The sequence below is a fragment of the Chiloscyllium plagiosum genome, unplaced genomic scaffold, assembly GCF_037043375.1.
Source record: "Chiloscyllium plagiosum isolate Xiang-an unplaced genomic scaffold, Cpla_swu_hap1 HiC_scaffold_27, whole genome shotgun sequence".
NCBI classification, from domain to species: domain Eukaryota; kingdom Metazoa; phylum Chordata; class Chondrichthyes; order Orectolobiformes; family Hemiscylliidae; genus Chiloscyllium; species Chiloscyllium plagiosum.
In genome coordinates, this window is record NW_028270165.1 from 38,621,636 (window position 1) to 38,632,839 (window position 11,204).

The following is an 11,204-nucleotide window of genomic DNA, read 5'->3' on the forward strand; positions in this document are numbered from 1 at the left end:
AACAGTTCAAGGTCAAAGCGCACACACTCCCCATCCCCCACTTTCTTTACTATTGGTCAGCACCAAATTATCCCTTTGTAACTGGATCCTTGGAACAGCCTTCACCTGGAGGAAGTATTGCCTCACTCAGCAGTTTCAGCCTACACTCTGTATACAAGTTAGTTTCTCCAGCTCATTTGCAGGAGGGAGGTGCAATCATGAGTCAACCACACTGCTGTGGGTGTGGAGTCACGGGTAGGCCAGACCGGGTAAAGGATGCAACTGGGATGACAGTGAATCCTTTCCTGCAAAGGTAGCTTCATTCTCTAAAAAGGACTTGAGTGAATAAGATGGGGTTTTTCTTCCCCTGAAAATGGTTTCATCATTTGATTCTGAACTCCAGATTTCAATTGCGCCATCTACCATGGTGGGATTCAAACCTGGGAGACCCCAGAACTGGGTTGATTGTCTAGTCGAAAATGGTACTTATCCGTCACTCCTTCAATTTCTCTGTGATGGCACGTGAACTCGTTGATGTCTCTGGAGGTAGGAGGAGCAGGTGAAGCCCTTCCTGCACTTGGAGCAGGTGAATGGCCTCTCCCCAGTGTGGATCCGCTGGTGGGTCAGCAGGTGGGAAGAATTGGTAAATCCCTTCCCACACTCAGGGCAGGTGAATGGCCTCTCCCCTGTGTGGACCCGCTTATGCTGCCGCAAATTGCTCAAATGATTGAATCCTTTCCCACACACAGAGCAGGTGAATGGTCTTTCCCCTGTGTGGATCCGCTGGTGGTTCAGCAGGCTGGAAGAATCAATGAATCCCTTCCCACACTCTCGGCAGGTGAACGGCCTCTCCCCCGTGTGGAGCCGTTCATGCTTCCTCAAGTTGCTCACACGACGGAAAGCCTTCCCGCACTCTGAGCAACCGAACGGCCTCTCCCCAGTGTGGACCCGCTGGTGGGTCAGCAGTGCAGATGAATGCGTGAACCCCTTCCCGCACACCAAGCACGTGAACGGCTTCTCTCCCGTGTGGACCCACTGGTGCGCCCGCAGGTTGGAAGAATTTGCGAATCCCTTCCCACACACTGAGCAGATGAACGGCTTCTCCCCGGTGTGAACGCGTCTGTGAATTTCCAGCACTGAGGGGGAAGGGAATCCTTTCCCACAGTCCCCACATTTCCACGGTTTCCCCATGGGGAGAGTATTCCTTGTGTCACTCTGGGTTTGAAATTACAAACAGAACGGGTACACAGTCTGTCCCCACCGTGAGGGGTGTGATTTTGATTCCCCCAAGCTGAGGAAATGGTTTGAAGCACTTTTTCACAGTCAGCACACTGAATCTCCCTCACTCCCTCACTTAGTATTCTTCCTGCCACACTCGTGTCCAAAACCTCTCAAGCAGACCAAAGCAAACATTTCCTCTCAACTTGAATGGCTGCTGATATTCAAGTCCCAATGAATCAATGAGCTCTGCCAGAAGTTGATGTATCAATTGCTTTCAAATTTCTTTCCCCATGTCTTCCTGCAAAAATAAACTCACAAAATAAGTGATCACGGTCAGTACAGTTAAGTAAAGATACATTGATGGCAATTCCTGTAGATTGCCAGGTGCCTGCTGATCACATTATCCAGGTCACAGAAACCTGAAAACCCTCATGCAGCCAGATAGCCTTAAGTGTGTATGGAGGAAAACTTCATTTAGGGGACAATGACCTAGAACAAGCTGCCTACAAAGGTGCTGGATCAAGATATGAAAATAAACTGTCAAGGCTGCTTGCAGAAAGAAAGCCAGGAAAGTTGCTGAATGAGTAAGGTGGGGGATAGGTCCCAGGGAAATAGTGAGGAAAGAGATTAACCCGAGATTCGTACAGTTGGGAAAGGGAGTGAATCAAACAGTCAGGGCAGGAAGGAATAATGCAGAGAACAACGTAGGACTGAAGTTATACTGCATTTACATCAAAGCAAGAGACCTAACAGGGAAGGCAGATGAAATCAGGGTTCATGGTCAAAAACATGGGACTGGGACATCATAGCAATTACAGAAATGTGGCCCAGAGATGGACAGCTCAATGTTCCAGGATACAAATGCCATAGGAAAGATACAGGGGGGACAAGAGAGGTGGGGAGTGGTGTTTTGATAAGGGATAGTATTACAGCTGTACTTAGGGAGGATATTCCTGGGAATACATCCAGGGGAATTATTTGGGTGGAATTGAGAAATAAGAAAGGGATGATCACCTTATTGGGATTGTAATATAAACCTCTAATAATCAGCACGAAATTGAGATACAAATTTGTAAGGAGATTTCAGTTATCTGTAAGAATAATAGGGTGGTTATGGTAGGGGATTTTAACTTTCCAAACATTGACTAGGACTGCCAGCGTTCAGGGTTTAGATCAAGAGGAATTTGTTAAACGTGGACAAGACAATTTTCTGAGGCAGTATGTGGATGTTCCTACTAGAGAAGGTGCAAAACCTGACCTACTTTCAGGAAATAAGGCAGGGAAGGTGACTGAGGTGTCAGTGCTGGACCACTTTGGGAAAGGGACAGACCGGATCTAAAAGTTGAAGTTCTAAATTGGAGGAAGCCTAATTTTGATGGTATTAGGCAAAAACTTTCAAACGTTGATTGGGAGGCAGATGTTCACGGGTAAAGGGATGGCTGAAAAATGGGAAGCCTTCAGATATGAGATAATAAGAGTCCAGAGACAGTATGTTCCTGTTAGGGTGAAAGAAAAGGCTAGTAGGTGCAGGGAATGCTGGATGACTAGAGAAATTGAGGAGCTGGCTAACAACAAGAAGGAAGCATATGACAAGTATGGACAGAACAAATCGAATGACTCCTTAGAAGAATATAAAGGTGGTAGGAGTATGCTTAAGAGTGAAATCAGGAGGCAAAAAGGGACATGAGATAGTTTTGGCAAATAGGGTTAAGGAGAATTAGAAGGGTTTTTATAAATTAAGGACAAAAGGGTAATTGGGAGAGAATAGGGCCCCTCAAAGATCAACAAGGCAGCCGATGTGTGGAGCCGGAGTAGATGAGGGAAATACTAAATGAGTATTTTGCATCAGTGTTTACTGTGAAGGAGGACATGGAAGATATAGAATGTGGGGACATAGATGGTGACGTCTTGATGGTGACGTCTTGAAAAATGTCCACATTACAGAGGAGGTAGAGCTGGATGTCTTGAAACACATAAAAGTGGATAAATCCTCAGAAGCTAGGCAAGTGACTCTTGGGCTCCTTGCTGAGATATTTGTATCATCGATAGTCACAGGTGAGGTGTCGGAAGACTGGAGTGGCTAATGTGGTGCCACTATTTAAGAACGGTGGTAAGGAAAAGCCAGGGAACTATAGACCAGCGAGCCGGACATCGGTGATAGGCAAGTTGTTGGAGGGAATCCTGAGAAACAGGATTTACATGTATTTGGAAAGGCAAGGACTAATTAGGGATAGTCAGCATGGCTTTGTGCTTGGTAAATCAATCAAACAAAGTTCCTCATGGAAGACTCATTAGCAAGGTAAGATCTTATGAAATACAGGGAGAACTAGTCAACCGGATACTGAACTGGCTTGAAGGTAAAAGAAAGAGGATGGTGGTGGAGAGTTCCTTTTCAGTCTGGAGCCTGTGACCAGTGGTGCCACAACGATCGGTGCTGAATCCACGACTTTTTGTCATTTATATAAATGATTTGGATGTGAACATAGCAGGTATAGTTAATAAGTTTGCAGATGACACCAAAATTGGAGATTCAGTGGACAGCGAAGAAGGTTGCCTCTTATTAAAATAGGATCTTGGGCTGAGGAGTGGCAGATGGAGTTTAATTCAGATAAATGCGAGGTGCTGCATTTTGGAAATTGCAAATCAGATCAGGACTTATTCAACCTCAATGTCATGGAGATGTACAGCATGGAAACAGCCCCTTCGGTCCAACTTGCCCATGCTGACCAGATATCCAAAATTTATCTAGCTGCATTTACCAGCCCATCTCTCTCTTGACCTTTCCTATTCAAACACCCATCCAGAGGCCTTGTAAATGTTGTCATTGTACCAGCCTCCACCACTTCCTCTGACAGCTCATTCAATACATGCACCACCCTCCGCATGGAACTTTACATCGTTCCACTCTCATTCTCAACCTCTGCCCTCTACTTCTGGACTTCCCTACGCCAGGAAAGAGACCTTGTCTATTTACCCTATCCATGCCTCTCATGAATTTACAGTAAGATCACCCCTCAGCCTCCAACACTCCAGGGAAAACAGCCCAATCTATTCAGCCGCTCCCTGTAGCTCAAACCCTCCAACCCTGGAAACTTCCTTGTAAAGCTTTTCTGAACCTTTCCATCCTTGCTACTCAAATACTAATTTTACACAGAGGGTGGTTCATGTGTGGAATGAACTTCCTGAGAAAGTGGTGGATGCCGGTAGAATTAAAAGACATTTGTTTCAGTACATGAATAGGAAAGGTTTAGAGGGATACAGTCCAAGAGCAGGCAGGAGAGACTGGTTTAATGTGGGATTATGGTTGGAATGGACTGGTTGGACTGAAGGTCTGTTTCCATGCTGTATGACTCTATGGCAGGCTTTCAGTTCTTGAAAGTGGAGTCACAGGTAGACAGGACAGTGAAGGTGGTGTTTGGTACACTTCACAGGACATTAGTTAGGCCACTTTTGTAGTATTGCATGCAATTTGGTAACAGTGATCCCACCCTGACATGCCATGCACTAGAGATAATGACTAAAATTGACTGGGTCACAGAATAAAATCATAAAACCCCTGCAGTGCACAAAAAGGCTATTTGGTCCATTGAATGCATCGGGTATAGGAATTGGGAGGTCATGATGCAGCTGTACAGGACATTTGTTAGGCTACTTTTGGAATATTGCATTCGATTCTGGTCTCCCTGCTACAGGGTAGGAAGGATGTTGTGAAAGTTGGAAGGATGTTGTGAAACTTGAAAGGATGCAGGACAGATTGATAAGGATGTCGCCAAGGTTGGAGGGCTTGTGGTATAAAGAGAGGCTGTTTCCTTGGTGCATCAGAGGCCGAGGGATAACCTTGTCAATGTTTATAAAATCATGAGGGGCATGAATAGAATAAATAGGGAAGCATACTTCCCCAGGGTGGGGGTGTCCAAAACCAGAGGTCATAGGTTTAGGGTGGGAGGGGAAATATTTAAAAGTGACCTAAGGGTCAATGTTTTCACACAGAGGGTGGTGCGTTTATGCACTGAGCTGCCAGAGGAAGTGGTCAGTACAATTATATTTAAAAGGCATCCAGATGGGTATGTGAATAGGAAGGGTTTGGAGGGATAAAGGCCAAATGCTGGCAAATGGACCTAAATTTACATAGGATACCTTGTCTGCAAGGATGTGTTGGATCGCAGTCTATTTCCGTGCTGTATGTCTCGATGTCTATTTGATAACAGATGCTTTATTTCTGTTGATGCAAATATTTTTATCAATCATGCCTGGGTGGTAATACTTAGAGTCATAGAGATGTACAGCATGGAAACAGACCCTTCGGTCCAACCTGTCCATGCCGACTAGACATCCCAACACAATCTAGTCCCACCTGCCAGCACCTGGCATAGATGTAAGGGAGCGAGAATTCCTCAATTAGGGCACTATAAGAACCCTGGGAGACACCGATTTCTGGTTTACGACCTAACGAGCAAACATTAAGTACAAGCACCTATTTATTCTCAATTTTGTTTCATTTTTCTTGTTTTATTCCCTGCTACGATGATTCTCTCTGTCTGGATGGTTGACAGGCTGGGAGATTGTGAGTTGGGCCTTGATTGACTGAATGTTTTATTGTTCCGGAAGGTGTAAAAGGGGGGGGGGGGGGGGGGTGGAGTCAAGGCTTCCTGCAGAGCTGAGAACAGACTGACATTTTACTCTGTGGAAACAGGGAGATCAACAGACGGCAGAGAAATCAGGACCTGAAATCTGAGCTGACACCAGACTACCCTGTGATCAGTGCTTTGATTGGCAGTGCCTCTACCTTTACCTAGTTTCTCATTTGACTAGAATGCCACGTACCCCTTCAATATTCAGGATCCAATCCTTGGCACCCTGAAGCCATGTCTGTAAGGAGTCTCAGATCAGAATCATTCTGTTCGATGTGTGCAGTCTATTCATTCACTTTTGTTATGATGCAGCACACCTTCAGACACACAGTCTTCAGTTACAATTTTTGTGATCTATAGAATCCAGCTTTGATTGCTGGGACATTTACTCTCCTTGTCCCTTTCTATCATACTCTGATGTTCATTTTCACATCACAACATTGTTCACCTGCCTTGATTTGGACTGGCCATGCTAAATTGCCCAGGGATGTGCAGGTTAGCTGGGTTAGCCATGGGAAATGCAGGGTTATAGTTTCATAGTAATTGAAGCAGGAGTAGGCCATTCGGCCTGTCAAGCCTGCTGTGCCATTCATTAAGATCATAACTGATCTATCCATTGTCTCAGCTCCTCCTACCTGCATTATCCCAACTACCCTTAATTCCCCACCATGCAAATACTTACTCAACTGTGTCTTGAACATTCTTAGTGAAGCTGTCTCTACAGGTTCCATAGGCAGAGAATTTCATGGAGTCACTACTTTCGGGGAAAAGGAGTTCCTCCTCATCTGTGTCTTAAACCGATTCCCTCTAATCTCGAGGCCATGACCTCTAGTCCTAATCTCACCCACCAGCAGAAATTACTGGATTGGTTGGTGGTGGTGATGGTGGGGTGGGGGCGGGATGAGGGGGAAGCATTTCGGAGGGACCAACGTGGACTTGAGGGGCTGAACAGCCTACTTCCACACTGTAGGACTTCTATGATTTACCGCACTTATTTTTGCCTTGGATCACAGCTCCCAGAACCTCCCAGCTTCTGCAAATTAAAAGACAAGTCCCATTCTGCCCTCTCGTATGTCTATTATTTAACTGCTTTATCATTTCTAGTGAATATAGCCCACACCTCTCACTGCTGCCAGTAATGATTAGATTAGATTACTTACAATGTGGAAACAGGCCCTTCGGCCCAACAAGTCCACACCAACCCTCCAAAGAGCAATACAATGCTGATGAAACAATGCAATACCTGCAGTACTGAAATCCGTAAGGCTTCTAACGATACCAGTTACTGATTCACCGCTCCTTCTGATGCACAGCATTGGAAATACAATGTTGAAGGCTGAATGAAATGAGCAGTTTAACTCAAAAATCCACCTAACCCTTCACTAGGCTCCCCGCTCAGCCCACTTTACTTACTGCTGGTAAACCTTAAACCACTTCATCCCCACAGTGCAATGAATTCCCACTTTCCACCGAAATCCTAGACGTACCCATGTACTCAGTTGCTTTCTCACAATTGAAAGATTTCATTGTAACTTCTTCTGCTTCCAGTAAAGGCAAAACATCTTTGAAAGCTGCTCTCAAAGTTCAGTCTTCACAATCACACTTCTGCTTTCACGGAAGATGATTAGAGTCATACAGCACAGAAACTGAGCCCTCAGTCCAACTCATCCATGCCGGCCAGATATCCTAAATTAATCTAGTCCCATTTGCCAGCATTTGGCCCGTATCCCTCTAAACCCTTCTTATTCATGTACCCATCCAGATGCCTTTTAAATGTTGTAATTGTAGCAGCCTCCACCACTTCCTCTGGCAGCTCATTCCAAACATGCACTACCCTCTGTGTGAAAAAGTTGCCCCTCAGGTCCGTTTTAAATCTTTCCCCTCTCACATGAAACCTATGCCTTCCAGTTTTGGATTCGCCTGCCATGGGGAAAAGATTTTGGCTATTCACCCTATCCATACCCCTTATAAAATTCTGTAAGGTCACCCCTCAGCCTCCGATGCTGCAGAGAAATTATCCCTGGCCTATTCAGCATCTCCCTATAGCTCTAACCCTCCAGCTCTGCCAACATCCTTGTAAATTTTTCCTGAACTCTTTCAAGTTTCACAACATTGTTCCATAGGAGGGGGCCCAGAATTGCACACACTATTCCAAAAGTGGCCTAACCAATGTCCTGTGCGGCCATGACAATGACCTCCCACCTCCTATATTCAATGCTCTGACCAGTAAAGGAGAGCGTACCAAATGCTTTCTTCACTATCCTGTCTCCCTGCAATTCCACTTTCAAGGAACTAGAACCTGCAAGGTCTCTTTGTTTAGCAACATTCCCCATTAACTGTGTAAGTCCTGCCCTGATTTGCCTTACAAAATGCAACACCTCATTTATCTAAATTAAACTCATTCTACCACTCCTTGGCCCATCAGCCCATCCTATCAATTCTAATTTATATTGAACTTTCTTTCCTCTCTCAGCCCCGAAAAGCTGAAAAATCTCCATCCAACACACACTCCCTCCATTCTGACTTTGCTGAACGTAATTCCTGCTGTACCTCAACCTGAAGGGTCTGGTTCATGCTGATCAACAGGCCCACACTCGGGAGGGGGGGGCAGGGGGTGGAATCTAGTTGAAACAGACAGAACACTGAAAGGCCTGGACAGAATGCACATGGGGAAAATGTTTCCATTGGTAGGAGAGACTAGCACCTGAGGGCACAGCATTAGAATAAAAGGAAAACCTTTTAGAACAAAGATAAAGAGAAATTGTTTCAGCCAGAGAGTGGTGAACATGTGGAAGTGACTGCTACAGAAGGCTGTGGATGCTAGTCACTGAGTATATTTAAGACGGAGGTAGATAGGTTCTTGAGTATCAAGGGGGAAATCGAGGGTTACGGGGAGGAAGTGGGAGAATGGGATTGAGAAACTTACCAGCCATGATTTAATGGCAGAGCAGCCCCAATGGGCTGAGACACCTAATTTATTCTCCTGTGTTTTATGGTCTCTTGCTTTTCTGGACACAGAGAAAGAATTGGGAGCAGGAACAGACTGTTTAGCCTGTCGAGCCTGCACCAACATAAGTGGATATGAAGATACCTACATCTAGGTGGATAGGCTGGAAATATTTCCACTGGAGCAGAGGAGGTTGAGAGGTGACCTTATCGAGGATTATAAAATCATGAGGGGTATAGATAAGGTGAATGGCGGATATCTTTTCCCTTGGTGGGGGTTCAAGATTAGGCAGCAAATTTGAAGGTGAGAGGAGAAAGATTTTAAAAAGGCATAACGGGCACTTATTTTTAAAAACACAAAGTGGTTTGTGTGTGAAATGCATGTCCAGACGAAGGGGTGGACACAGGTACAGTTAGAACATTTAAAAGACATTAGGATAAGTACATGAATGATGAAGTTGAATTCAGATAAATGCGAGGTGCTGCATTTTGGAAAAACAAATCAGTGCAGGACTTATACACTTTATGGTGAGGTCCTGGGGAATGTTGCTGAACAAAGAAACCTTGGAGTGCAGTTCATAGTTCCTTGAAGGTAAAGTCGCAGATAGATAGGATAGTGAAGGCAGTATTTGGTATGCTGTCCTTTATTGGTTAGAGCATTAAGTAAAGGAGTTGGGAGGTGATGTTGCATCTGTACAGGACATTGGTGAGGCCACATTTGAAATATTGCATGCAACTCTGGTCTTCTTGCCATCAGAAGGATGTTGTGAAACTTGAAAGAGTTCAGAAAAGATTCACCGGGATGTTACCAGGTTTGAAAGATTTGAGCTCTTGGGTGAGGCTAAATAGGCTGAGGGTGTTTTCCTTGGAGTGTCAGAGGCTGAGGGGTGACCTTACAGAGGGGCATGGATAGGGCAAATAGACAATGTCTTCTCTGTGAGGTGGGGAGTCCAGAACTAAAAGTTTAGGGTGAGAGGGGAAAGACATAATAGGGACCGAAGGGGAGCTTTTTCACAGGAGAGTAGTGCGTGTATGGAATGACCAGCCAGAGGAAGTGGAGGAGGCTGGTATAATTACAGCATTTAAAAGGCGTCTGGATTGGTCTATAAATAGGAAGGGTTTAAAGGGATATGGATCAAGTGCTGGCAAATAGGACGAGATTATGATAATTGATCATCATGGACTAGATGGACTGAAGGGTCTGTTTCTGTAACCAATCTATACTGGTCTTAAAACCATTTTTTTGCCTTCCCCCATAACCATCCACTTCTTTGTTGTTCAAAAATCAGATGAACTCAGCCTTGGACGTATTCAATGACGCCCTAACTGCAGGAAGGCATCCCCACCTCTCAGCTCAATTCCTCCTCCTAATACACCACTTGCCTTGCTTGCTGCATCTGTCTGACAACTGGCACTGACTGGTGTAGAATGACATCTACATCTGTACATCTACACATCATTTCTGATAAAAGGTTCCTGCATTTACCCTGTGTTTTTCAATTGAGACACAGAACTGAACTAACTTTCCCAGAATCTGTCCCCTCCCTGGATTCACTCCATTTCGCTTCAATGTCTGCAAGTCAACAGCTGAACCCCGGAATGGAAAATGGGGTGAGAAAAGAGAACACTGTACTCACAGATGTTGGACAGAGGAAGAAAGTTGCAGTCTGGGCTGAAGCTCAATCTTAATTCAGAGAGAGAGAGAGAGAGAGAAAAACAGCACCAACCTCAGAAGCACATGGTCCTACTTCCGCATCCAGTCTATAGGTTTGCTGTGATTGGCAGGAGGACCAGTCCCCATCCGGTTCTCCAGAGCGTCCCATTGGCACACCAAAACAAGATCGTGGGGCGTTTCCCCGTGTCGCATGACCAACACGCGAAGTTGCTGACACCGAGTAGCATGCGCAGTATGGAGACGCTGGTTATTACTGACAGATTTTCAAAGTTAAAAATCACACAATGCCAAATTATAGTCCAACCGTTTATTTATTGATTTCCAATTTATTTGGAATCACTAGCTTTCGAAGCGCTGCTTCCTCATCGGGTGGTTGTGGAGCAGAATCATAATACACAGACTCTTTAGCAACAGGATTGCAGAGTCATGGAATGTAATATTAAACAAATTTAGCTTACCTCTATCATCTTTTAGAATGACCATGTTAGTTTCGATTCCTTCGTATGTAAATCCCAAAACTTTTTAAAAGTTATGTTCTCAAGATAGGTTTTAACAATAGGTGTCATCTCAATCAGATAATGCATTGAAGGTGTTAAGTTAAAGTCAGTCTGTGTCCCAACGTTACGTCAGACTGATTCTATTTCTATCGAGACGCATGTGTCCAAAAATGAGACAGATACTAAAGAGTAGTCCATGGTGAGTGTGATGGTGGGATGAAACTTGTTAATATCAGTGTCATTAGTTCAGTGACT

The 11,204-nt window shown here is 44.8% G+C and overlaps 1 protein-coding gene across 1 annotated transcript; it reads right to left on the reverse strand.

Moving 5' to 3' along the window:
- Positions 1–50: 50 nt before the first annotated feature.
- LOC148143668 (uncharacterized) lies at positions 51–10,770 on the reverse strand. Its single transcript, XM_087974444.1, has 2 exons — positions 10,415–10,770; positions 51–1,498 (listed from the first exon to the last, which is right to left on the reverse strand). The coding sequence occupies exon 2, from the start codon at positions 1,168–1,170 to the stop codon at positions 481–483; it is 690 nt and encodes a 229-aa protein (XP_087830570.1). The 5' UTR covers positions 1,171–1,498; positions 10,415–10,770; the 3' UTR covers positions 51–480.
- Positions 10,771–11,204: the final 434 nt, after the last annotated feature.